We start from the raw sequence: 14696 nt of genomic DNA on the forward strand, positions 1-14696 counted from the left end.
GAAGTCGTCACAGCAAGTCTTTTCTATACAGATGAGGTCTCGAATTATGTACAACCAAATCAAACCTAGGACATGTTCAAAAGACTTACCTGTTTTGTAGTGGATGTTTAACGTAGTGTTCAGGGTTAGCAACCTCCTGATTGGTTTCAGTTTTTTCTTCTTCTGCAGGTGGGGGATTAGGAGTGGTGGTGGTTTCCTACAGAAAAATAACCAAATATTATATGGTTAAAATCTGGTCTATTAAAAAGTAAACTTCATTTAACACCAATCTCTAAATATCAACTCCATTTTACAAACAAAGTATGTAGATAATAAATGTCTCATATAATTTTAAAAAATATTTGCATTCCTTTTTTTTTTTTTGAGTTCCAAATTCTCTATCCCTCCATCTCTTCCCCACCCATTGAGATGGCAAGCAATACTTCATTATTCATTCCTCTCCCCCTCAAATAAGACATGAAAAACAATATGCTTCAATCTGCATTCAGAATTTATCAGTTTGCTCTCTCTGGAGGTGGACAGCATTTTTCATCATGAGTTCTTTGGAATACTCTTGGATCACTGTATTGGTAAGGATAAGCTAGGTCTTTCACAGTTAAATCATTGTTACAATATTGCTACTATTTATACAATGTTCTGCAGTTTCTGCTCAATTCACTTTTTTTTTTGTATCAGTATACACAAGCCATCACAGGTTTTTTCTAAAGCCATCTCCTCCAGCATCATTTTATATAGCACAATAATACTGTAGCACAATCATATAAAAAACTTTTTCAGCCAAATTCCCCAATTGAGTGGCATTTCCTCAATTTCCCAGTTCTTTTTAGTAGCTCATATTTCATTTCAGCGAAGTGGCATAGTTAAGACATTTACAAGTAAAATGTTAATTTAATCTAAATTCAACAGACATTAATGAAACAGCTGGGAAAATGTTTTTCTGAACTTAACTCCTGAATATCCCTAACACTAACCATCAGAAAGAAACCTAAGCTTATAATACATTGTTTCCCCTCTTCTTCCAAGACAGACTTCACAGGCATCTATCATAGAAGAATGTAACAGAAGTATATGGATATTAGTTATTGTTGCAAGGAGCTTTTCATTTGACTACAAAACTCAAACTGGGGAAAGCTGGCCACCAAAGCAAGACCTCCTGGCCTAAAAAGAAACCCAAGGGGTAGCCGTACTAGAGTTTCCGAGAGACAAAGCTATTTAAATTCATGTTGAAGTTGGGTTTGTATATTTGTTCTAATAGGTTATGGACCCGACTTCACATAAAAAGCTGAATATGAAATTGCTTTCTTATCAGTAGTCTTTCTTACCCTTTTGACATGGTCAATTTCCTTTTCCATGATATTCAATGTTTTTTCTATTCAACACTTCCAAGTTCTCAGAAAGTACTATTATTTAAATCTCATGCTTTTGAATCAATTACTGATCCCTGGGCCTCTTTCATTTCTTTATAACTAACCCTATTTCACAAAATTATTTTCAATGATCCCCTCACTGAAGTCAGGAAATATCAAGCTGTGTTGACTTAAATTTGGAAGATCTTGTTTACATCTTCATAGAGCTTCTGAACTACCTTCAATCTAAAAATGTTGCTGCATAGTTACCTTCATGATATTTACTATGAGCATAATTGTAATGCTTACTTAAAAGGAAGATGATCAAATTTCAAAAGAGAAGCTAAAGCTATTTCTTACAGCCTCTGTGTGTACATGAAACCAAATTTGCCATTTAACTAACTTGATTTGACTTTCATTAACCTCCCATTCACCTGCAATATGTGTATTTAATTTCACTCAAAAAATTTTCCGAAGGCTAATATTGATAATAACTTTTAATGTTTTAAGATACCAGAGCTTACTTCTGCTAGTAAAAACACCTATTCTAAGTATTACTAAGTATTACTTTCCTTTCCTTAAAGAAAGATCAAGGCAATAAGGTGAAAAACAAAAAAGTATTAGTTGTCAATATTTCGACAAACTCAGAATTAAATATGTTTATTAATCGAGACAAAATTTAAAGACACCAAAAACATTAGGACTGAGACTTAACAATTATCAGAATCTTATTCCAGTTCTAATGTAGTAGCTTACTAATCTTTTCCCTAATTTCTGCTTACCTAAATATTATGATTAGGACAAAATGACAAAAAAATAGGTAAAGGGCCGGCTGGTGTTTGTGTACCTTAGGGGGTCAGAAATAGGTGTGATTACCCCTCAATGAAGGTATGAAATTCCCCAAAAGGTTTTTTTCAAGTTTCAAAAGTTCAACTTCTCTAAAACATAAAATAGTATTTTGGCTAAAAAGCAAAATTACTTCTTTGTATTATACATTTGTCATGACAGAGGTGGTGGGTCCTAATCATCTCTCTGAAGTCTTCAAACATGATCACTTGAAAAGAGATGAATCAAGGATTTCTTTCACATACAGATTGAACTAAATGATCACTCAAGAGCCTAGCAAATATCAAATTCTATGAATGTTATTTATATAACTTGTAATTGTGTTCACATTAACATTATTCTATTAATAGAAATAAATACCACAGAATAACACCTGGAGCATTCCCCCCCTCCCCCTTTCTCTCTCTCTCTCACACACACACACACCATTTTAAACAAATTATTTCCCTGATTTACCTGAGAACATACTCTAATAAAGTAACTGTCTAAACTTGGTGTCACATAGCTTATTAAGGACAGGACTGTAATTTGAACCTAGGTTCTTTTCTTTTTTAAATAAGTTCAAAACTCTTTCCATTTAGACTATACTTATTTTTCTCTCTGCTCAATACCATTCCTGTCCCCCTTTTAAATGCTTATTTAAAAAGAGTACAAATATGTTCAAATCTGCTATTTTCTATTATTCCTTAAAAGTCAACTTTTGTTGACTCTAAAAAGCTTTATGAAACCTAAGTTTTCCTTTATTTTTATGAAGTTCTAATCACTGTATAGTGAAACTTGCTTAGGAGAACTTCTACAAACCAGTTAAACTGAGTTGATATTTGTAAAAAGTGCTTTGCAAAATAATTTAGGGAGATGTATTAAAGTGCCTTAGTATTTCTGACTGATACCACATTTAAAGGTTAAGAATGTATTAGAATAGAATCTTATAAACTTGGTTATTGGGGAAAAAAAAGTATAAAGGGACTATTTGACAAATTCTAAAAAATTCCTTTACAACAGAATTTTCTCTAAAGTCAATTATCAGTCTAATTTTTCCATTAGTTTACTATCTTTTTAAACTTAAGTAAAACCTCAATCTGACTTCCAAAAGAACTATTCTTTTAAGAGAGAAACAAAATTAGGGAAATCAGTAGACTTCAGGAATAATCTTTTATCCTTTTGACTTCTACGGCATTAGGATCATTTAGAAATTAGACCTGAAAGGGACTTAAAGTGACAATTTTTTATCTTGAAGCCATAGATTGTGAGTTGGAAAGAAATTGAAAGCTTTTGTTTTTTTTTTTGCTGAGGCTATTGGATTTAAGTGACTTGGCCCAGGGTCACACAGCTAAGAAGTGTTAAGTGTCTGAGACCAAATTTGAATTCAGGTCCTCCTGATTTCAGGGCTGGTGCTACATCTCTGCACCACCTAGCTGTCCCAGAAACTGCAAGTTTTTTGATTTATTTAAAGTGATGTGCAAATTATTTGACAAGCAATGTCTTTGAAATGGTTTGATTTTGTGACCAAAATGGTCATGCACATAGATCTGCTTCTGCTGCTGCTGACACAAGACTGACTCAGAAAAGTTAACTTTAACCAGATGAAAACATACTAAGCTAAATTTTCCAACTTTGCTTAGTTCTGTCAAATGAGTAACTGGATTTTATGCTACACATATTTATGTCACTGCTCTTAATTTTGGAGGATTTTTTTTTTTTTAATGGCTATTATTCCAAGGAGGTTGTAGGCTCTTAAAGAGCACACTTTAATAACCATTAAGATACTGCAATCATAGCTGGTACTGAGATATTTCAAGGAACATGCCAAAAATTGATAAGCTATTACTGGAAAATAATTGTTCCTGAGAAAACAAACAAATACCTTCAAAGGAATTTGAATGTTGGAACAACCGTTATTGATTCCTTTTATAATGGATTTCTAGGAAATTGGAATAACATTAAAATGATCAATCAAAAAACAACTTCCAGGCTAGGTACAATAGTAATGCAGGTTAATATCATCTTTCTCCCAGGGAAGCTGAGACCAATGGATTTCCCCCAAGTTAAGTCTCCAGTAGTAGAGCCAACACGACTGCTAAGGAGGGGTTAAGGAGTTTTGGAGCTAGAAAAAGAAAAGCTCAAAGCTTCTGAGCCAATCAATTGGGTGAGGGAATAGCCAATCAATTGGGTGAGGGAGTGGCTGCTATGTTTCTAGTCTTGGTAGGGTAGGGAAACCTGGCCACAGGCATATATCTGCTAATTGATGCTATTAAGTCATAAGACAATGCAAAGACTGGTATACCAGAAAAGTGAATAATGGTAATTTTTACTGATGAAACTTCAACTTTTCATTTAAGGTTACCCCTAAACTGCTGGCAGTAAAAATGGTAAGATCTTGGCACATTCACACTGTAAGATATAGTTTTTTTTTTCAACGAGGGAATGATAAAACTAATAAAGAGATAGAATGAAAAATAGAATTCTGGAATCACAGAAATTCCCAAATGGAGATAAAATACTGTATGCCACAGGTCACAAAAAGTTAAGAAATGTATCTAAGAGATTTTAAACATACTTTAATGGCTTAGGAATTTGTTTGATTTTAACTGTGGGGGGTGCGGGGGGGGGGGGGAAGGAAGCCTTGGAAAAATGAATTGTTCCTTCAAGGTCACTAAGTCAGTTATATGAGATCAAAGAACTGAAACCCAGGTTCTCCTTGTTTTAAAGCTGATTCTTTTTTTTTTTTTTTTACCATGCTGCTGTTGCTGCCTCTGCCTCTCAAAATAAAAGAGTTATTTCAGTGATCACTCAGAGGCATCTCCAAAGAAAGATTATTTTTCAATATATAGAGCAACAATAGCTCCTATGTATTAAAGAGCAACAATAGCTCCTATGTATTAAAGTATCAACTCTATGCAAATACTTGTATTTATTAGACCGTATTTCTTTCCAGTTTCCCATTTCCTAATTCCCAATACCTACTGAACATCTCAAACTAGGATGCCCTAAAGATATTTCAAATTTAACTCATATAATACTTTTCAAAATCAAGTTCTCTTAATACTGTCACCACCTAGTAAAGACCAAGACCCTTACTCGCTCAAGCATGAAAAAAAATGCAACAATATACTGGCTGTTTTCCCTTCCTTAAGTTTATCCCCATTCCAGTCCATACTCTATCTAATATCTAGAATGCTCTCCATCTTGCTCCCAAGACTTGCCCAGCTTTCTTCAAGTCCTAACTAAAACCCCATCTTCTTTGTAAAAGAAAACCTAATATGTTTTTTTTTTCCTGTTAGTAATTTTCGACTTATCCTACATAAAGGATATATATAGATATAAGGATATGTTTATATAGTTATCTGTGTTGTCTCCCCTTGTTCAAATAAAACAAATGTAGCCAAGATCAGAAGGAAAGCAAAAAGTTCACTCTTTATACAGAGTGTCTCAGATAAAGGTCTCATATCTCAAATATACAAAGAACTTTGTCAAATTCATAATACAAGTTTATTCTCCAAGTGATAAGTGGTCAAAGAATATGAAATTGCCAGTTTTTAGATAAAGAAATCAAAACACCATATAATGAAAACTACTCTAAATCATTATTGATTAGAAACCTTAAAACCTTGAAATGTCATTTTACACTTATTAGAATGGCTAAAATGTTTAAAGGGAAAAACAACTATTGGAAGGGATGTGAAAAACTGAGACACTAATTCATTGCTGGCAGCATTGTAAACTTATTCAACCCTTTTGGAAAGCAATCTGAATATATGCCCAAAGAGTTATTACACTGTTTATCTGTTCTAAAATATTGATAGAAGCAAGGAACTAGAAATTGTGGGACCTATCAATTGGGGAATGGCTAGTATATGACTGAAGAGATGCTATTGTCTTGTAAGAAATGATGAGCTCAATCGGCTTAGAAAAACATGGGCAGGTTTTGCACAAAATGAGCAAAATGAATAGTCAAGACAATATCATATATAGTAAACAAATCTGAGCAACTCATTTTGACTATCATATCCAAATTACAAAAGATATATGAAGACATTATCTACATCCAGAGAAAGAACCAATAAAATAGAAGTGTAGAATGATATTATACACATATATATATTTGTCTAATGGTAACCATGGAAGAAAAAGAAAGAGGGTAAAAAGAAAAGGATAAAAAGGAAATTTTCATGATTTCATTATATGTTTAAAATAAGTTGTACACAATAGAATTAGTTTCCTGTATAATCATTTTTAAAAAATTATATTGTTATGGAAATGCATTATTCCATACATTAAAAGTAAAACAATTAAAAATGTTAAAATAAAGCATATTAATGCCAACTTCCACATCTGGAATATTCAAGGAAGGGGAGGTTCAATGAAGGGGAGAGTGCCAATAACTGGTGCTGGAGAGCAAAAGTAAACCAAAAGGATGTTTATAATTTAAATTTTCATGGTAGAGATAAGTGCTGATGCTGATATCTATACCAGGAAGGGCCAAAACAAATAATAGACCAATTTCCCTAATGAATATTGATTAAAAAAATTTTAATATTAGCAAAGAGATTACAGCAATTTATCACCAAGTGGAATGCAAAACTGGTTCAATATCAAGAAAAATATCAGCATAATTAATCATATAAATTACAGAGCTAAGAGAAATCATATGACAATAGCTACAAAAAAAGAATTTGATAAAATACAATACCCACTCCTAATAAAAACACTACAGAGCTTAAGAATAAATGGAGAGTTCCTTAAAATAAGTAGCAACTATCTATCAACAAACATATTGTGATGAGAATAAGCTAGAAGCATTATTAATAAAATAAGAGGTGAAACAAGGCTGCCCATTGTCACCACTATTATTCAACACCATACTAGAAATGTTAGCTTTAGCAATCATAGAAATTGAAGGAATTAAAAATATGTAATGAGGAAACAAAATTATCACTCTTTGCAGATGCCATGATGCTACAATTAGAAAATCCTAGAGAATCAACTAAAAAACTACTAGAAACAATTAACTTTAACAAACTACTAGAAACAATTAACTTTAACAAAGCTGCAGGACGTAAAATAAACCCACATCAGTCATTTTTATGTTACCAACAAAGCCCAGCAGCCCTATATCTATCTATCAAATTTGTTTATGCCAAGTAATAAGCAGGCTGATTTCAGAAAAGCCTGTAAAGACCTGTGTACACTGATGCTTAGTAAAGTGAGCAGAACCAGGAGAACACTGTATATGGTAACAAGATGATTAAGTGATGATCAACTGGGATGAACTTCCAAAAAAACTTGGGGATGGAAAATGCCAATCACATTAGGAGAACTATGGAGACTGAATGTGGATCTAAGCATAGTATTTTTTTGTTTTCTTCTTTCTTGTGGTTCTGTTTTTTTCCCTTTCGTCTGATTTTTCTTGGGAAAAAAATGACAAATATGAGAAATATAGAAATATATTTAAATGTATAGCAAATATTTCAATATCAGATTGCTTGCTCTTGGGGAGAAATAAGGAATGGAGAAAAAATTGAACACAAATTTTTACAAAAATGAATATTGAAAAAAAATTTTTTATTTTATACTATTGTTAAAAAAAAAAATAAACCGTCATATTTAGCATCTGACAATACTAAACTCTAGCTCTGTAGTATTTTATAATAATCCCTTTAAAAAAAACAAACAACTCTCTCCCCTCCTCTGAGAAAATGAAAAGGAATTAAACCTTATGACCTTCCTCCCAAAGTAAGAAAAGTGTAAGGTAAAAAGGAGTCATCTCTCTGAACCTGGTTTAAATCACAACCTCTGAGATACAGTCTTGTTATAATCCTAGGATCTGTTTCATTGCTTCCTATGAAAGGAGCAACCCCAAGTCCTCTCAAATTATCATTCTGTCAAGTTTCATACTTCGTTCCCGATTCCTAATTTGGTCCTCTGGAGCAATAACATTAGATAATTTCTCTTCATGTACAATACAGCTTTTCAAATGCCGAAGAAGGCCACTGTGATCTACTCAAATACACAATTTTTCTCCTCTCCAAGCTAAACTTCCTCAGTCCTTCAACCAATCCTCTTGAAAACTCTTTATCAATAAACATTCTAAGAAGTGTTTGTTTCAGGTACAATTTTCCAGTTGCATGATCTGGGCATAATGGAGAGGAACTATTGATTTCTCTGGTTCTGGAGAATCTTCACTTCTCTTAAAGCACAGTAGCATTTAGTACTGCCATGTTATACTACTCATGCACTGATCAAAGAAAATTATGTTTAGCTAGGACTCTCTTATATTATACTATATAGGATTCTTCCCCCTCTCCTGCAATTTTACTTATATTCAGATCATCCCATAAATTAAGATACTCTTAGTTTCTCTTTGTCATCTAACAAACATCTGCAAATATATTAAATATATAACTTCATATAATCATACAAAATAAATGTCAATAAAAATCCTAAATGTCATAGGACCAAGGAAAGATCCCTAGCACTCACTGTGTACTAGATAACTCTATAAGTTCATATTTAAGTGATTAATGACTACATTTACATGTCTGACTATAATTTTGTTACCTACAAAGATAATATGAAACAGTTAGCCATATGCTTTTTCAAAATCTACGTAAAAACTTAATTTTAGAAATTCTCCTTATCCACCAGAAATTTAACTATTGAAGAGGAAGGATGTTAAATTTAGCTTGCTCTTGGATTAAACCAAGTAAATCCTGGTCACAAATGATTCCATTCTAAATGCTAAATTATTAAATAATTCATTCTATAATTCTGCTAGGAATAGAGAGGTCAAATTCGCCAACTTATTAAGATAAATAATCTACTAGCATTTATTAATTAATTACTACATATTTAATACAATTGTCAAGCACTAGAAATACAAAAGACAAAAAAAGCAGTTCCTGCTATCAAGGATCTCATAGCCTAAAAGGGTAGACAACATGTAAACATCTATGTATAAAAAAGATAAATTGCAAGTTGTCTCAAAGGTAGGCCACTAAGATTAAGGACTAGGAAAAGGTTCTTACAAAAAATGGGTCTTTGCTGAGAATTGAAACCAGGTAAGCCAAATTTCTAGACATGGAATATTGCTAAAAATGTATAGTTACAAAAATTGTGATGGGAGTACTCTGTTTGAAGAACAGTAAAAGTGTCACTAGATCACAGAGTAAACTGTAAAACAAAAGGTAGGAAGGGGGCAGGTCATGAGTATGAAAGGGGGAGGTAAGAAAAGACACCAAAAAAATCAGCTAATTTCTACGGAGGTTATATGGCAGAATAGATCCAAGCTCTGGAACTGAAGTCATTAAAAACTGAGTTCAAGGGAGCAGCTAGGTGACGCAGTGGAGAGCATCAGCCCTGAAGTCAGGAAGACCAGAGTTCAAATCTGGTTGATACTACACTAGCTATGTGATCCTGGGTAAGTCATAACCCCAAATTGCCTCAGCAAAAATTAAAAAAAAAAAAAAAAAAAAAAAAAAAAAACCTAGGTTCAAGACCCACCTCATAGCTGTATAAGCTAACCTAGAAAGTCAAAGAGGGAAGAATAAAGAGAACCAGGTACTTTGCTAAGTTTTTGACAAATATATCTTTTTTTGATCCCCATAACTCTGCAAGGTAGATGCTATTATCCCCATTTTTATAGCTGATAATCTTTAAGTCTCTTTATTTGTAAAACAAGGATAATAACAGCATCTACCTCACAGAGTTGTTAGGAGAATTGACTCAAATAGTGTAACAAAGTTTAGAAACAGAAAGTATTATTAGTATCATTCAGCAATTTTACTGGGCAGGGGCAATTCAGGTATTCCCATTCCAGGTCCAAATCATATGGCATCCACAACAGGTTACTGTAAATTTTGATTGCAAAAGGAATATAAACTTCAAAGAAACTTGTATTATGAGAAAGCATGATATAGTAGTAAAAAGAAAATCCAACTTGAAATCAGAAGATGTAAGTTTGTTTGATGGCTGACATTAGTTGTGTGACTTGGAAAAGTCACCCTACCCCAACTCTTAGCCTGTTCTGAAGCTATTATTTGTACTATATATATCTCTCTCTAATAGACTATTGTGAACAAAGAGCTTTACAAATCAATAAAGGAGCTATTAATAACTTAAAAGTAATCCTGTTACTTTTATAATTTTCCAATCCCTAAAGATGCTCTGCGTAATATTTCATTACATAGTAACTAATTTTAATTACAACATTTCAAGTATTACTGGCATATGCTGCCTAACATCTCTAACTGGTTCCATGGGGAAAAAAAATTAGATAAAAAAAATACTACATAACATAGTAAACATAGGAACAAGACTCTAAAATGGAAAAATCAAGTGATGTTAACAAAAGTTCTTTATTTTTTAGATGAATTACTACAAACTATATTATGACAGATATGCCTGCTCAAGTGTCAAGAAATGGCAGTAATGCCACAAAAAGAAAGAAAAACTTCCTTAAAGCCAAAACCTTACTAGCTCCCAGAATTCAGGTTCATAATTAGTACCATAATACAGCCACATAAGGAACTAAATACAAAACAGGTTTTTGAAGGCTAGGTTAGGATTTTACCAACTACTTAAAATACTCTTTGGGGAAATGCGTATCAAATATAAATCCATTATAATAGACAAAGTCTAAGATACGGGGTGTCAAAGGAACTGGGTTCAAACATATATCATCGGGGGAGGGTTGAGGCAAGGGGGTTACTTTATTTCTCTGGAAGACCTCAGTTTCCTCACTTGTAAAATGAAGGTAGTTAAGATTATATGACCTCTCTCACATCCCTTTCAGGCCACCAAATTTTAACTTGTGAACTGCCTCCATAGTTCATACCAATTCATTATCAACTCCCAAATAAGTTGAACAGAGAAGAGCATTTAAAACTGAGACAATTATGCGGAAATAAGATTTTTGCCCAAGTGAGATCTGAATAGACAAAGTGGACTTTCATAGTTGGATGACAATGGAATGAACAAAAACAGCCAAATCATCTTAAGAGTTTACTTTGCCATAACTCTATTACAGGATGTACCTATCTAATCAACCATCTGCAAATATCACAAATCACAAAAAGAAGCCTGGATGGGACAAATCAATTAAAAACAAAAATCCATAATTATAACTTTAAAAATTAGTCTTACTGATGATGTGTATTAGTTCATATAAAGAATAACATGATGGACCATCAGCTTAACTGTATATTTTAGAAAACCCCTCAAAAGTACTAAGAATGGTTAGTTGATTTTTTCCTCCTATAAAATAACAATATTTGTTTTCTGGGGAATCATGATGCTATGGGAAAAATGATGAATTTAAAGTAAGAGAATTCGAGTTCAAATGTTAACTTTGATGCTTATCAGATGTATGACCTCAAACTATGCACAAAATAGGGCTGTGGGAATTATTTAAGAGGTAAAGGTAAAATAATCTAATTTTTAAATAATATAATACAAATTTGTATGGTTTATCTAATACAACTAGGTGAATATAAATCTAATCTATTCTTTCTGAAAACAATAAGGAACTGTGAAAAAAGCATATTCTTTCCCAATATACCCACAGTCAGGATTTGAACTTGGGTATTTCTAACTCTGACACACACTATGTAACATCTAAGTAAGATCATATATTTTAGAAAAGGGGCTGATAAAAATCTATAAAGAGAGCTTATGCCAAGAGGATTCTTTTTGTAAATGAAATCCCTGGATCCAGTTCAAAACTAAAAAATAAAAGTGTGTGTGCATGTATGTGCATGCATGTGTATACAACCCTAATCACAATTCCTCCAATTTATGGGGGAGTATTTTATACTACAGGATAGCTAAGTAATGTAAGTGGATAGAACACAAGGCCTAGAATCAAGAAAAGATTTCTCACATTTGGCCTCAGACATTAGTTGTATGACCATGGGGCAAGTCATTTAACCCTGTTTGTCTCAGTTTCCTCATCAAATGAGAAGGAAATGACAAATTTCTTTGTCTTTGCAAAGAAAACCTCAAGAAAACTTGCATTTAATATGCATTTCCCCAAAGAAAGAGTATTTTAAGTAGCTGGTAAAATCTTAACCTAGCCTTCAAAAAGTCACTAAGAGTTAGATATGACTGAAATGACTAACTAAATATCTAAAACTAAACTAACTAAATATCATATCACTATTTCAGGAGCACATTTCAATAGGCAGCTACTGCAGAGATGCCATTTAAAAATAAAATTAATTTTCATGTAACTATCTGGCAAAAATGGGAAGTTAGAGGATTTGTACCCAATGTGTTAGATTAAATTCAGGTTTTAATGACTCTAGCCAGTATACATGGTCATACCAGGCTATACTGACTCATGTTTATCCATATTATGGTAGACATTTATCTCTTTCCTTAGATTGTAACTTCCCTTGATAGGGAATTTTTTTGTGCTGTTAAGCACTTTATAAGTACTTATTAATTGATTCGTGCCTCCAAGATTTATTTGCTACTCACCAATCCATACTACCTCATATGAGGTTCATGCAATGTAAAGCTGGAATTCAGGTCAATTTAGCAAATGTATTAAATGCCTACCACAGTATGAGAGCAAACATGAGAGTAAGTAAAGTACTGATCATGGTATACTGCCTTTAGAGTCATTAAAACCTAGATGTAGTAGTTTATGTTTAAGGAAGAGCAGGAAGGCCAATTTGGATAGACAGAGGCAAAAGAAGGCTGTTGGCAGTTCCAGAAGGGCTTTAAAAACTAAAAAGAATTTATATGATGCCAGGGGAAATAACCATTGAAATGGATTGAGTTGAAAAAGTGATTTGACATTTCAAGCTTTGTCTCTGACATTAGTTTTTTTGATTCTGAAGCAAGTCTCAAGCTCTAGTCTAGACAGTGCTCTAAGACTAGAAATTGCAAGAAAGGAAAAAAAACAAAAACAAAAAACACTGAATTTCCTCCCTCATCAAGGAAGAGTTCCCTATATATCAATAAAAACCACAGGTCCAAATATTATACCTTATATTGCTATTACTTGAACCTTCCTCAAAGTCCAGAAATAAAAATAACCTAAAATTCTTTAAAGTGAAGTGACATTATTTCAGTAAATAGTCTCATCTGCAGCATACTTGTGTATATATTATATATATATATATATATAATATCATTAAGAATGTGGCAGAACTTCAATTCTCTCCTTCATTCTCATAAGCGTATAGTTGTAACTATATAGAAAAAGTTCACTCTTATCTTTACTATATTTCTGTAACAAGCTAGACTGGTATCTCCATTTTTTTAACATATGAGAAAATAAGAGATTCACATAAATTGACTTATCCAAAGTTACATGTCACCAAGGTGGGAGGAGTCAACACATATTTGCAGATCATTTCTCCAATGGAAAGACCAAGAATAAATTATCTCCTAAATAAAAACTTATTTAAGATATTAGGGGTAAAGTGCCTTCTTAGAAGAGAAAATTTTAATTTAAATTAACCTCAATATGGTGGTAAATGTCTCACAGAACCTGTCACTGTCCACTGGAAAAGACCAATACAAACCATACTTTGGAAAGCACCTGCAATTCAGAATTTGGCCTTATGGAAAACAAAGAACATTGATTTACCAGAAATCAGCATTATTCCTATTCTGCCACTAACTAGCCATGTATTCTTGGCCAAATCTATCCAAGCCTCAGTTTCCTCATTTGTAAAATATAGAAGGAGTTTTAACTAGAATAATTCATTAAGATCCCTTTTCTTGTTCTAAAATTATCATTTTAGTTGGCCTTATTTCCTAGGTATCCCTTCTCCATCAAACTCCCAATACAAACAATAAACAACATCTAACAAGCTTCAACACCAAGTTAACTTCCAAACAATATTTAAGAATCCTTGCAAAATATAAATACCCCTAAAGGAGTGCCTATCAATCAGAGAATGGCTGAATGAATTATAGTGTATGAATGCAATGTAATAGTATTATTATTCTGATAAATGATCATAGAGGTAGGTTCAGAGAAATATGGGAAGATTTCTTTGAATTGATAGGAACTGCAAAATAGTATTGCAAATAAAATAGTATTGCAAAATTTTGCAAGACCAATTTCCTGTAGTCATAAAGCTAAAAAGTGCAAAGAATACAAAATCTCACTGTACTCATTGTTTAAAATCTATTTTAAGAATCCCAACATGTAAAAATCTCTGTCCCAATAAGTGTTTTCCTAAGCACTTGTTCAAAAACTGCATATAAAATTCCTTAAAAGACAATGGAAAATTTTATCATAATATCAATCGTGGTTAAATATAATGTGCATTCACTAAAAGAATTTGTCATTATGGAGAATATCCAATATATAAACCAAATCAAAGAATTCCCTATAGAGTCTTCCAGATGCTCCCACTTTAATGACATTGTGCCAGTTGCATCAAGCTTTAGAATTTTAAAAGCCTCCCAAATAAGGTTCATAATCACTGAAAAGTTTGTCTTAAGTTATTTACATCAGAAAAATCAAATGGATATAGAAAGTCTATC

At 32.6% G+C, this 14696-nt stretch overlaps 1 protein-coding gene across 5 annotated transcripts in view; it reads right to left on the bottom strand.

Moving 5' to 3' along the window:
- Window positions 1-14696, bottom strand: part of EIF4E (eukaryotic translation initiation factor 4E) — a 41097-nt gene that overhangs the window by 12177 nt on the left and 14224 nt on the right. For all 5 annotated transcript variants that reach the window (XM_003772949.4, XM_031943455.1, XM_031943452.1 and 2 more), the window contains one exon: window positions 90-196. In XM_003772949.4, the coding sequence (XP_003772997.1) occupies window positions 90-196 (107 nt within the window). The remainder of the gene's footprint in view (window positions 1-89; window positions 197-14696) is intronic.

Source organism: Sarcophilus harrisii, chromosome 6, assembly GCF_902635505.1.
Source record: "Sarcophilus harrisii chromosome 6, mSarHar1.11, whole genome shotgun sequence".
Classification (NCBI taxonomy): Eukaryota; Metazoa; Chordata; class Mammalia; order Dasyuromorphia; family Dasyuridae; genus Sarcophilus; species Sarcophilus harrisii.